The sequence below is a fragment of the Xiphias gladius genome, chromosome 21 (assembly GCF_016859285.1).
Source record: "Xiphias gladius isolate SHS-SW01 ecotype Sanya breed wild chromosome 21, ASM1685928v1, whole genome shotgun sequence".
NCBI lineage: Eukaryota > Metazoa > Chordata > Actinopteri > Istiophoriformes > Xiphiidae > Xiphias > Xiphias gladius.
In genome coordinates, this window is record NC_053420.1 from 1,960,001 (window position 1) to 1,973,359 (window position 13,359).

General features: G+C 42.1%; 1 protein-coding gene across 1 annotated transcript in view; it reads left to right on the forward strand.

Moving 5' to 3' along the window:
• gdf5 (growth differentiation factor 5) overlaps positions 1 to 1,177 on the forward strand; it is a 7,971-nt gene extending 6,794 nt beyond the window's left edge. Inside the window, exon 2 of the mRNA XM_040158896.1 lies at positions 1 to 1,177. This exon is cut by the window's left edge and continues 507 nt beyond it. Within this exon, the coding sequence (XP_040014830.1) occupies positions 1 to 467 (467 nt within the window). The 3' untranslated portion in view covers positions 468 to 1,177.
• Positions 1,178 to 13,359: the final 12,182 nt, after the last annotated feature.

Here is a 13,359-nt window from a genome sequence, read left to right on the forward strand (position 1 = left end):
AGATCAAAGCGCGGTCAGGCCATGACAACAAAACCGTCTACGAATACCTCTTCACCCAGAGACGAATGCGCCGCGCTCCTGCCGCAAGGGGGGCTAAAAAAGCTCTGCAGCAGCCGCAGTCCCTCCCCCAACTCCAGGCAGTGAAGACGAGGCCACGCTGCAATCGAAAACACCTCCACGTGAACTTCAAGGAGATGGGCTGGGACGACTGGATCATTGCGCCGCTGGAGTACAATGCGTATCACTGCGACGGCGCCTGCGACTTCCCCATCCGCTCGCACCTCGAGCCGACCAACCACGCCATCATACAGACACTGATCAACTCCATGGACCCGGAGTCGGCGCCGCCCACCTGCTGCGTCCCAACGAGACTCACCCCAATCAGTATACTCTACATCGACTCGTCCAATAATGTCGTCTACAAGCAGTATGAAGACATGGTGGTGGAGGCGTGTGGTTGCAGGTAGCAAAGAAAGGTGAGAGGAAAAGGGAGCGAGAGACAGTTCCTGCCCTTCACTTTGAGGAAAGACAGATTTGTTTGTTAACATTATGATCAAACCCAAAACTGTAAGATCAACACTGAGCAGAAGAGTTGTTATTTCAGCTGACTGTGACCGAACTCACTGCTATGCAACAGACATTATTCTTCACACTCAAGTGGACTATCAGACTGCATACCAAAGACTGTTAGACACTGTCTGTTAAAGACTAAACAGAGAAAGATAAACTCATGGAGGTGATGCTCTTTAACACCCACTCACTAAAACATGTGTGTAATGTTGATGTTGGTGGTGATGAGCAAGATGCATCTGAGAGAAGCCAAAGACAACCGGATAAAAGAGATGAAAAGATGAAAAGCTCTGATTAAAACAGTCGGCTCTCATATTGGGCTCCACAGAGTTTCGCTGCCCATTCTGGGTTTTTTTTTCCTCTTCAGACTTGTATCTACTGTATGTCCTGATCGGTGTAAAGAGTTTGTGTGTAACAGAAATGCTATTGAAACATTAGTGACTTATACTCAAAAATGCCCTTTTCCAGCACTTAACTGCCATCGTGCCTGTGCCCATTCGCCTGTACGATGAGAAGTCCTCTGTATGCCTTATCCGAGACCTTTTTGTAAAGCATGTGAAGAATTTCTGATGTATAAATACCGGCCAGTGATGAAGTGCTGATCTGACCTGCTCCAAATGTGGGAAAGTTGCATAAACTACTCTTCAATAAAAAATGTCTAATTGACTGAGCTCCAAACTCCTATCAGTCCGAACCTTTGACCCCCCACGCTCTGTAGACTAAACTATCGAAGGAATTTGTAAGATCTTCAGAAGCCAAATCACAATTTAACCCAGGAATGACTGATTTTGTTTTGAAATCTCTGGTTGGCTTAACAAGCTGCTGCAAGTCAGGTGATGGAAATGAGTTCACAGGTATTAAAGACGGCATTTCTTTCTCAGTGCTGGGCTGTTGATAAATTGCATCCGGGCTTTTTCCCCACCTCAGTTAAAATTGTAATCCCGGTGGGTTTGAAGAGTCCCGTGGTTGACTTGGAAACAGGAGGTGTGGTTTAATAATACGGCAAACACTCCCCGAGCAGTTGCCATCTCTCTGCACGGTGCAGCCAAACAAACTCACAGTAACCGCGGCGGCAAATACGTTGGTTTTCATGCGAATGCTTCAGGCTCTTGTTTATGTCTATGGCACAATTCGTGCCTCTCAAAGTGCTTTACGTCAATAAAAGTTGTAAAAATAACAATGATAATACGTGACACACTAAAATGAAATTAAATATGAAAGCACAGAAAAATAACAGGTAGATCCGATACCAGTAAATTACATTACTACATAAAAGCTAAATAAACAGAAGTCTGAAAGGGTTTTAATGTTTTGTTTGAAGCTATCTAGTGAATCGGATGGTCTGATCTCCTCTGGAAGGCTGTTACAGAGTCGAGGGCCGATGACAAGGAATGCAGCATCTCTGTATGTCTTAGTTAAGGGACCAGAGTTAGAGGTCTTGAGGATCTAGAAGGGGCATACCTAACCAACAGATCAGATGACTAGTCAGGAGCTAGTCCATTAAGAGATTTAAAAACTAAAAGCAGAATCTTAAAATGAATTCTGAGATGAACGGGGAGCCAGTGAAGCGCCTTGTGTTCTCTGCGTTTAGTTTTGGATCGTCCAAAGTTTTTTGGATCGTCTGTAATGTGAAGCAGCAGCAGCAGGAAATGTTCTCTTAGCATTAGCAGCAGCTTACCCCAGCTCTGATCCAGCTGCAGAAGAGTAACCATTAAACCGTGAGGCTGATACCGACATATATACTGTATATATCCTCTAGTTAACCAAGTAAAAGTCTCATTGAGATCAAAATCTCTTTTTCGAGAGTGACCTGGCCTGGAGAGCAGCATAAACCTTGTTGCAACGATAAACACATACAATACAAACTGACAAATACCGCTGATCTGTCAAACACTACAAACGAGGGGACGCAACATCCACTTAATACGCAGTACAAGGTTTTCTCGATCCTTTGAAATGGACTTAAACTCTTGGACCTTAACACTGGAGCACAGGCTGCATCATTTCCCATGACGGCCTTTTGTGTGTGAAGGCAATTTGTACCCAGTGTGAGAACGGTGGACCCCGTCACTAAAAATGAAAACTTCTATACAGAGAGGTAGTCAGAGAGCGTCAACACATTGATTGGTTATTGCTGAAAAAATTCTGTCCCTAATCACTGTAGCATCAAAAATTGGGTTTTGATTTCATGAAAATCTGAAGGATTGTAACTTCCCAGGAATCTTTACCTAGGATCTGTCCTGTGAGTATGAAAACACTCACTTCCTGTTGGCCTGAAAGTTTCGTCCTACAGGGATACAAAAAAATGTGTTTACAGGAGCTTTTCTATTTTTTTCTGCTCCCCCGTTTTTTTCACCCGTTTTTTTTTATTTTGCCACTTTGTAGGTTTTGAAACATATTTAACATATGAATGGACCGTTTCAGTGTTTTGAGACGTTTCTATTGGCGTCAGTAATTTGTCGACAGCATGCACGTCGATGATACTCTATACATTCTCTCTCCACGGAAGAATTAGTCTGTAAATATGATCTGGATAAATGTACTGTAGGTTTTTTTAGGCAACACTTTATAATAAAGCCCACAATGTCGTCGTATGAATAAGATGCTGATAAAATAGTTACAGATTCCAAATGGCAGCCTACTTAAATGTAGCCCCAGTGGAGGACAACGAGACTATGGGGAACAAGGAAGTAACATCTTGGCATTTTAGAGGAAAGGTGAAACACTGTAAATAGGAGGAATTTTGTAACTACCGGGTACCAACGACGTACAGTACCGGGAAACAAAACGGAAAATAGGGAAAATGGTGTCAACAACCTTTTTCTTATTGTGTAATTAAAGAGTTGAAAGGGGGGAAGACCCAAACAAACCTTATGATTACTAAGCATCAATAGGAACGGGTCAGTATTTCATTGGTACCCGATTCAGACAACGAAAGCGCAGGCTGCATTCTAAAGTGCTACCGGTTTTTCACATTAAAGGATGTGCAGCCTTCAGCGTCGTTCCAAGGTGAAGGCCGCATCTTTCACAAGTGTCTGGTCGCTTCGCTAAGGGGTTTTTAAAGCTTTCAAAGCCCAGACACCAAACAATACATTTAATTTTGCCCTGGAAACAGTCTGTTTAAACATAACCTCACATTCCTGAAGTCATGACCCATTAGACACAACAACCTCAACGGCCTGTTTTGGACCCCGATCTGCAGTTTAAGGACCCTTGCCTGAACTCATTAGTAGAAAAACACAGGATTTGAGGGGTTTACCTGACAATCTGTAAAGCTGTACAGACGACTACATCTTTATTGTTGCTATGTACAACACGTACAACAGCAGCAGCGCGTCTCCGTCTGTGTTTCATACAGTCAGCAGCGAGCGCACCTGTCTGCCTGCCCCTTGTAAAGCTCCTCAACCATTGGATGAAGCCATCTGCACAGAGACGGGGATGTAAGCGTTTCCTTTAATCAGAGCTGAGGCATGCCAGTGCCATTGCCCCCCCCTCTCCAAACCTGAACTGACAAGGTGAGGGTGGGGAGAGGCTGAGCAGGACTGGAGGCATAAGAATGCCCTATTAGAATTTGCGTTTGTAATTGTATTGTATGTAACTTTGAGGAAATATTGCAGTTGTACTAGGTTAGACTCTGAAGACAGGGTTTTGGAATATCAGCACCGTTCAGCAAATTTCTTTTAATCCCACAGTAGCTCATTTGTCCACAGGTTAAAAGATGAGTTTGGGAACACTTGTTGCAGTTGCCCAGGAGGTAATGTGCCCCGCAGCAGCTGCAGAGCCCCCTTTTTTTCTCATTAACACATAATCAAAACTACACATTTTAAGTCAGGCTGCTGCTGCAGGCTCAATTATCACTTCTTGTGATGTAAACTTTAGATTTATAAGTTTGTTTTTCTCGTGTCTTTGAATTAAATGAAAAATATGTCTGTTTAAAGCCTGTGATTTATGGCGCTTGTGATTTGTGTGTAGGTTAACAATCAGTTCATTCTTCTCAGATGCGGGAAGGAACCCATTTACTCAGACTGACGGACCTAATTTTATCAACGAATGCCAGTTACAGATAAGAGGTATTCAAAGGGTTTTTCCCAGCCTGGGTCCCACTTTAAAAATCACCTTGCCATGAATATCCATGCGAGCAAATTGCTTTGCTGAGTGGGTTTAAAACAACAACTTTACTTATGCATACCAGATATACCATATGTCTATGTGTGTACACCACTTTGATGTACTATCACTACATACAGTATACACACATATACCATATATTGTAAATTTGAAGTCCTCCTGAAAAAGGGAGTGAGCACATTTCCTAAAAATGTCACAGTATTCCTTTAAACTGCACTAAACAACGTCACATGTTGCAACTCAAATGTCGGCAGCCAGGAAACTGCACACGTATCCTTCTGTTTACCAACCTGGCCCATCTTTGATGCTCTTTCCAAACAAACAAAGAAAAGTCAACAGATCTCTTGCGGTTGCGGTATAATTCTGGTTTATTATAACTCGGGCTTTATTTTTGCAGCTTTGCCCATAACATCCTACTTACCAAAGTGACTGCTGAGCTCTGGGAACGTAGTGATGACAAAACATGAGCAGAAGGTTTGCATACAATCCCAAGAGACTGTAAGATTATCTAAATCAGAAAGTAATGTCGGCAATAATTTGTCATGTCCCAGGGAAACTGAGTAAGAACAGCAGGTTGAAGCTACAGCAGGAAGTGGCTTTGTAAACTGTGATGAATGCTTACAACCAACAGCCGGGGCAAAGCTTTCTCGTTGACTTACCAGGTTTAAAACCTGAACGACAGTCGGCCTGCTTGTGTGTCTTGTCTTGTTGAGACTTCTTTTTAGCTATTTTCCATCATCTCAAATTGGTGAGTGCGTAACATTGGGGATGGAAATGCCAAACCAACGTTTGTAGTGAACTGAGTTGTTCATTAGGTCCAGCTTTTCGTGGATGGAAAGCTGTGGTCTTCTTTAAAGTTTTGTCTGAAACCAGCTAGCAGCGTGGCTCTATGGAAGGCAATGCTGGTCGTCAGTTGTTTCGCCACTCTGGTCCAGAGCATGCTAGTGGCTCCTTGAGGCTGTACCTAGCCACAGCGGCGCTTTGAGCTAAATGCTACGCGTCAGTATACTAACATGCTCACGATGACAATGTTAACATGCTAAGGTTAACTAGGTGCAATGTTTACCATGTTCACCATCTAAGAATTTTAGCAGAGATTTACTAATTAGCACAAAGTACAAATGAGACTGATGTCGTTAGTTTTGCATGTATCGGGTTATAAACATAAGTATTGGACAAATTTAAATTTTGATCTGATGATGGCACTAGATGAAAGGTCAGAGGAACACCACAGTTATTACGACTCCTCCTGAGGGGGAACATGAACGTCTGTACCAAATTTCATGGCAATCATTTGAACAGATGTTGAGACATTTCAGTCTGGACCCAAGTTGTGGACTCACCGACACTGCTATTTATAGAGCCCTGCTGCTAGCATGGCTAAAAATCTAGCACCGTCAAAGGAATCCAATAATGGTTACGTAAAAATACTCCAAAACAAAAAGCTGCCCAACACTGCGAAGATGAGACGCAATCGCGATTTCAATTTTTCGATACACTGGACTCTGAAATCTTCAAAAGTCACGTTCTGATCACAAAGTCCTGAATTCTGTATCAAGGCGAACTGGTCCCACAGATCTCAATTCACCTCTGCTACCGCAGCCCTGTAACAAGTTGAAGGAGCTCTAGAGTAGAGTGTTGTTAAATGGACGTTGGGAAACACTATTCCCCACAGAGAGAGCGCCTGGCTTTAATTATCACACATTTCCACACATTAGCCCATCTGAGATACAGGCCCTGGATTATGCAAACAGCTGATTTAAATCTCCATGTATGATTTATGGTGACTGATATTTCCTATGATTTATGATGGTGTAAAAGTGTGTTGGCTCGACAGGAAATGAAACATAATTGGGAAATTGACTTCACGGTATGCTTTCTTGTATGTTTTCTTGCCTCCTATCACGGAATGGGATTGTGTAAGGAGAAACACAATGGCTTGGATGCTGGAATCTTGTTGGGTATAATATGACTGCTCTTGGAGGAAAAGCCTCAGTTTTACATTTTTCTCAGCTCTCTTGGAGGAAAAACCTCAAGAGCATTTCCCGTCTTGGTTTTTGTAAAAAGCTTATGCACATATGTACCGTCAGAAAACATTTTAAAAACTGTTTTTGTTTTCTTAAGTAACAATAAGCTCAGTTATTGATATTTTCTCTGATATCCTTCCTATTATAAAATGATAACCTATGGCACGAAACTTATCTGTGCTTTTTTAAGTCTTTGCCTAACTTTTACAATGAATTCATGAATAACTGAATTTATTTGATGATTTAAACATTAAAAGTATTTAACCATCATCAAGGATTAAAACACACAAAATGCCTAAAAGGTTATTTTCATTGTTGTCCTCCACATGTAACAAACAGTAAAAGAAGGACAATGTGTGTTACGTAACGCGTCAGGACCTCTGTCCAACAGGTCTGCAGAGTTAAACACACACACACACAAGTATATTAAATATACTTCACATTTACTGTACAGACATGAGAGTGGTATCAAGAGAGTGTAGTCATTTTACTTCTCTTTGCAGTTGGTTTGTGTCTCTTTGTACCCGTTTTGATTCTCTTTATGGCCCTTTCCTCTCTATAATCCTTTTGCGTGTCTTTCTGTAATTTTGCATCTCTTTGTAGTTGTTTTTATGTCCCTTTGTACACTTTTTACCAGCTTTTTTCATTTGGAGTCATTTTGTGTTGTTTGTAGTTGTTTTGCATCTCTTTGTAATTGTTTCTCCTTGCGGTCACTGTACCTCTCTCTCTACCTCTCTAAGAAGTAAGTGAGAGTATTTCACAAAATGTTGAACTATTCCTTTTAAGGTTGGGGAAACACTGGGTAACGTCACCTGACTTCGCGGTCGAGGCACTTTTGTTATCGGGGCTAGGAGAAGAACTACTTAGTCAAGACGGGGGAACATTCATGGTCACGGAAGAGAGAAGAAATTAACACAGACTGTCTGGAGGCAAACCGCAGCCTCCCGTTTCAACGTTTGACTTTTTGTTGACCCATCCATCCACATCTACTTCCTTCCTCCACTAATTCTGTGGCTCTATAACAACATCATACTATTTCCTCCTTTACAGACAAGATTCAGCTACGGGGCTTTGTCACTTGAAAGCGCACATTTCCTTAATGGCCGTTCGCTGAAACTGACGGATGCTGTCGTTCTTTGGAGGATAGTCTCCCTCTATCAACAGGTATTTCAACAACAACAAAAACTGATCCCCGCCAAGGAATAAGAAACCCAACGAATTACAGCAGCCATCCAATAGGAAGATCTCGAGAACACATAATGTATCACAAAGTTCAGCAATACTACTTTGGGAATAGCACCTGGGGAAGGAAGAGTTAGTCAATGATACGGATCAAGTTGCAGCTTGAAGTCATCGGTTGAATGAGTGGTTTCAGAGTAAATGAATGGAAAACCAAAAGTACTTTTCCCCTCAAAATAGACATTATAGAAATGGACTCTCCATATTATTCCATAATGCAGTTCTATTGGCCCCGTGCCGCAGCCACAGCCGCAACCCCTCCCATCCTCTCCGGCCTTTGGCCCACAGAGCCCGTAATCAGATTACGTTTTAGTGAACTCGGCGGTTCCCCTTCTCCAGCCCAGAAAATCTGTAGTAAAGCAGAAACATGGATTGTTTACGGGTTTCGGGTTTCCTTGTCGCTGTTTGTGGCCGGGAATTGTGGCGAAGTGTCAGGCCGAATCCAAGTGGACAGGATCAAGAACCCGGTTGAAGAGGACTATTGTGTTTCGCTGCTCAGATGTAATCGAAAACATATGCCCTCCATCTTCAACGCTGAAAAGGGACGCTTGTTTAACAGGGCTTAACTTCATTGAACACAACTTTAATGGTCACCCCTATTACACGATTTAACAATAATGTTTCGGGAAGGCTTGCAAAATCATTTGTGTGCGTGTGTGTGTGTGTGTGTGTGTGTGTCCCATGAGAGGACCGTACACACCCGAAAGGCTTGTGTTCCCACCGAGAGCTCCAGACCTGAAAAACTTCGTTCAGGGTTAGTGTTCCACATATCCTTCACACACACACACACACCTCCTCCAATTTTATGGCGTGCTGCATTTTGATAATCGCACATTGTCTTTCACTTTAATCTGATTAAGTTTCACTTTAGCAAGGAGCTAATGGAATAACCATTGTTTACACATTTAATTGCATCTGATTGAAATCCAGATGAGATTTAAGACCCTTTGCCACATATGTTCATCTGTTGGAGTAGATGAGCTGGTCAACCAGTGACAGTGAAAGCAGGTTTACATCATTGGGTCTTCTCATCAGCGAGGGACTGGACACTTTTAAGCTGAGGGCGGACGGGTGAAAATGTTCTGAAGTAAATTAAGTTATGTCAGGTCTGGTGCACTCATGGGTGTGTACAGTCCTGGTTGAAATTATTGGCACCCCTGAATTTTAAGCATAAAAAATTAGAATATCTGCAGAAAAAAAAAAAAAAACGTAAATAATAGTGAAAAAATTCAAACTCAAAATGAACCCCAGACAAAATTATTGGCACCTTTCACTAATATTTGGTTGCAGAACCTTTGGCAACATTGACGGCCTCTAAACGCTTCTTGTAGCCATCTAGAAGCTTCTTGCACCTGTCTGCTGGTAGTTTCTGCCCCTTTTCCATTGCTCTGCGTTCAAGCTCTTTTAAGTTTGCATGAATCGTTTTTGCATTGGCAGATTTCCGCTCCCTCCAAAGGTTTTCAGTGGGATTAAGGTCAGGACCCATTGCTGGCCAGTTTAAAACAGTCCATCTTTCCCTTCTCAACCATTCTGTTGTGCTGCTGGATGTTTGCTTTGGGTCGTTGTCCTGCTGAAAGACCCAAGACCTTCACCTCAAACCTAGTTTTTTGACACTGGGTAACACATTTTGCTGTAAAATTCCCTGGTAATCTTCTGATTGCATAATTTCTTTAATAAATTCAATGCCTCCAGTACCAGAGGCAGCCAAGCACCCCCACAGCATGACGGAACCTCCACCATGTTTTACTGTAGGTAGGATGGTCTTTTCCATATGGGCTCCATTTCTGTGCCTGTAAACAAACTGATGCACTGTATTCACAGAGAGCTCTACTTTGGTTGCATCTGTCCCAAGAACCATATCCCAGAAAGATGAGGGTGGCTTAAAGTTTCGTCCATAAAAATATGGGACGTTACACAATTTTTAGTAATTTTGCCTCCACCACAATGGATCTTAAACCATCAAGATGTGGTCGGAACTGGGTCACTGGTGTATACTGATGCTCTGACTGCTGGTAGAAGGAGCAGGATGACCTCTGAAGGGCACAGTTCTACACTATCTGCTCAGATTCAGCCAAATGCTGCTAAACTGACTGGACGGAGCTTCACAGCACAGATGGATAATGACCCCAAACGTGCTGCGAAAGCAACACAAGACCTATCAAGGCAAAGAAGTGGGATATTCTTCAACGGCCAAGTCAGTCACCTGACCTCAACCCAACTGAGCAGGTTTTCACTTCCTGAAGACAAAACTGAGGGCAGACAGACCCACGGAGGAGCAGCAACTGAAGGCGGCTGCAGTAAAGACCTGGTAAAGCATCTCAAGGGAGGAAACTTGGCATCTGGTGACGTCCATGGTTCAAAACTTCAGGCAGTCGTTGACTGCAAAGCATTTTCATCCAAGTATTAAAAATATCCCTTTGATTTATAATCATGCTGAAAATGAGATATTATGTATAAAAATGTCTGTAATTCCTAAACCGTTAATGTGATATTTTTGTTAAACCGCTTGAACTAAAGCTGAAAGTCTGCACATCAATCACATCTTGATGGCTTTGTTTCAAATCCACTGTGGTGGTGCACAGAGGCAAAATTACAAAAATTGTGTCTCTGTTCAAATACTTATGGACCTAACTGTATCTATGAAAGTTTTTGCAAACATTAGTTTTGCCTTTTTGTGCTTCTTTTCAATAGTGGTTGCCTCCTGGGCCTTGGCCCGTGGAGCCCTACTTGGTTTAGTGTGGGGTGTATGGTACAGGCTGAACCCACCACTCCAGATTGGTCCAGGTCAGCATGAAGCTCTTTAGATGTCCTGCGTTGTTTTGTTTTCCACGATCCAATTTAACCTTTGCAGACTTCTCTCATTGAGTTTCTTCTCGGTGTCACGTCCTGAAAGCGTCTCTACAGTTTTATGACTGTGAAACTTATGGTTTAACATTACGAACTGTTGAAAAAGGGATTTTAAGAGCTTTGGCGATCGCCTTGTAGCCTTTGGAATTGTTATGTGTTTTAATAATAGCATCTCTGATGTTCTCAGACAGCTCTGTTGTCTTTGCCATTGTGAAAAAGAAACTGGAAACAATCAGCCCCCTTTTATGCAGTAAAACCATCGTTCATTGGTTAATTCCCGTCATGTGAACACTGAAAATTAAGCACAGACGCATCTAATTTTCTTTTTTTTGTTTGAGGAACTCATTTAAATTCATCAAAATGGTGCCAATAATTGTGTCCAGCGTACATTTTATGATTGTATTTTTTATTTCACTATAAGAAATCATTTTTTGTTGTTGATGTTGTTCGGTAACTTTGGACATTTTACACAAATATTTTGATTATACAAAATTGGTTAATTTGGTTAAATGCCAGTAACTTCAACCAGGACTGTATTTGTACCCACAGGTAAATTGGGGTGTCAGCAGGTCGTTTAAGCTTCTTTAAATTAATGCTTTGTTAATATTTTGCATGATTTGATGCCCTTTACCCGTTTAGCTCACCCTGTACTTACCTGAGCAGGTTGTAGGTTCCGGTTAGGTGAGGCTGTTGTTGCCCTCACACCACAGGGACGGAGGGTAAAGACGGGACAGACTCCCGTGTTAACAACTTGCAAGTGTTCACGTCATCAAGGCAGTTGTTCCATTACAGAGTCAAATTTTGAGAAAGCGGGAAAGAGGACTTTTTAGTGGGATGTGATGCATGTTGTTTGTAAATTTCTCATTCAGAAGAAGAGGGCACACTCACAGGGAGAAGAAAAAAGTGAGAAAAAACACAGGTGCTCTGGGACAAAAAAAGGGCCGAGTTCTTCAGATGTGAGCTGAAATGTGTTTCTTCTGTACATTTGATGCCGTCATCTTTTTAAGGGCTGACTCCTTAAATTCAGCGATTTGAATAACTTGATCAAATCATCTTGTTTTTAACGTCATTACTCACAGAAAAAAAAAGTTCCACCTCGTTTGTTATTTTAAAATATCAGCACTCGTTGTCGTGTATTATCGCTGACATAAGACACACACACTCACTGTTATAAATATTTGTGAAAGATGTTTTGTGTAATTGCTTTTTACTTAGTTAACTGCAGCAGATTACCAGACGATTAGCATTTTTCCAATCTGATAATAACAATAAGTCCATCATATGTGTCTGTCTACGCCTTCGACCTCGGGATCTTTCTCTCTGCCCTGCTGTGTTTTTCACCACATCTCTTTCCAAACCTCTTGCGCTGGGTTTTTATTGCTATCAGATCTGGCCTTGCCGAGCTGACCGGTGTTTAACTTTTTAGTAAATGCGGTTGTGGTTTTCCTTGACAGATGTTAGGGAGGAATTTTATCATGTGGCTGTGCCAATAGCTGCTAAAAGAAAAACAGAGCCGTTTTATCTGGCACAGTGTGTATGACACCTACGTTCGCAGCTGTGTATGTCTTTCCCAGCATGCATGTGGGTGTGTATTAGTGAGTGTGTGTGTGTGTGTGTGTGTGTGTGTGTGTGTGTGTGTGTGTGTGTGTGTGTGTGTGTGTGTGTGAGTAAGTGGATTTTATATGCATATTATCTGCGAACATGTACAGGCATTTTCTTTTCATAAAAATGTGATCGTAAAAAAAGGTTTGTTGGCACTTTAATGCTTTTGTGTTAAGCGTCTGTGTATGTGTGTGTGTGTGTGTGTGTGTGTGTGTGTGTGTGTGTGTGTGTTTGTGTGTCAACTTGAAAGGGGTGGATTTTTAGAGCACACAGACCGGGTTACAGTCTAAATGTACAGCCCAGAAGGGGGGGTATTTTTCTACAGAGCTCAACATCTCCGAGCTTTGGCAGAAGAGCAGCTGAGTACATTTTCAGTCGGGTTTTAACCTCCAACTTTTTATCATGAGTTAGTGCTGCGCCGCTGCTTCACCCTCCTCCTCCAGGAATGGCTCAAAGATTTCTGTTCTGCTGTGAAAACATTGCTCTCTTTTCAGCGCAGACCCCGGCCTGGAAAGCATTTGATTGAGGTGTGCATGTTTCGTGTTAAGATACAGTAGGTCTATTCATTTCTATTCACTTTTTGAGTGTAAGAGCAGAAGCAGACCACGGTGTGTTGTTACCTTTGAGGAAGAGGCTTGTTTCCATGGCAGTGTCAACAGATGCATCTTGATTCTTTTTCCTCATGTTTCTGGATTGAGTTTCTCCTCCAGGGGTGAGACATTCATTTAGACAGCTTGCATTTATATTTCTCCTCTCTTTTACCGCTTTCTGTGACTTAACTAAGTCAATTTACTCTAATACTGAACCTAAGGTTCAGCAGCCTGCGGCTCCAGCTAAACCTAGGTTTGATTTTAAGTCAACAGTAGCTGCTGCGTGGAAACTAGTTAGTTTCACACTGAACTGACCACTTTGTTCAGTTGCATCGTCTCTACACTGTAACTGAAAG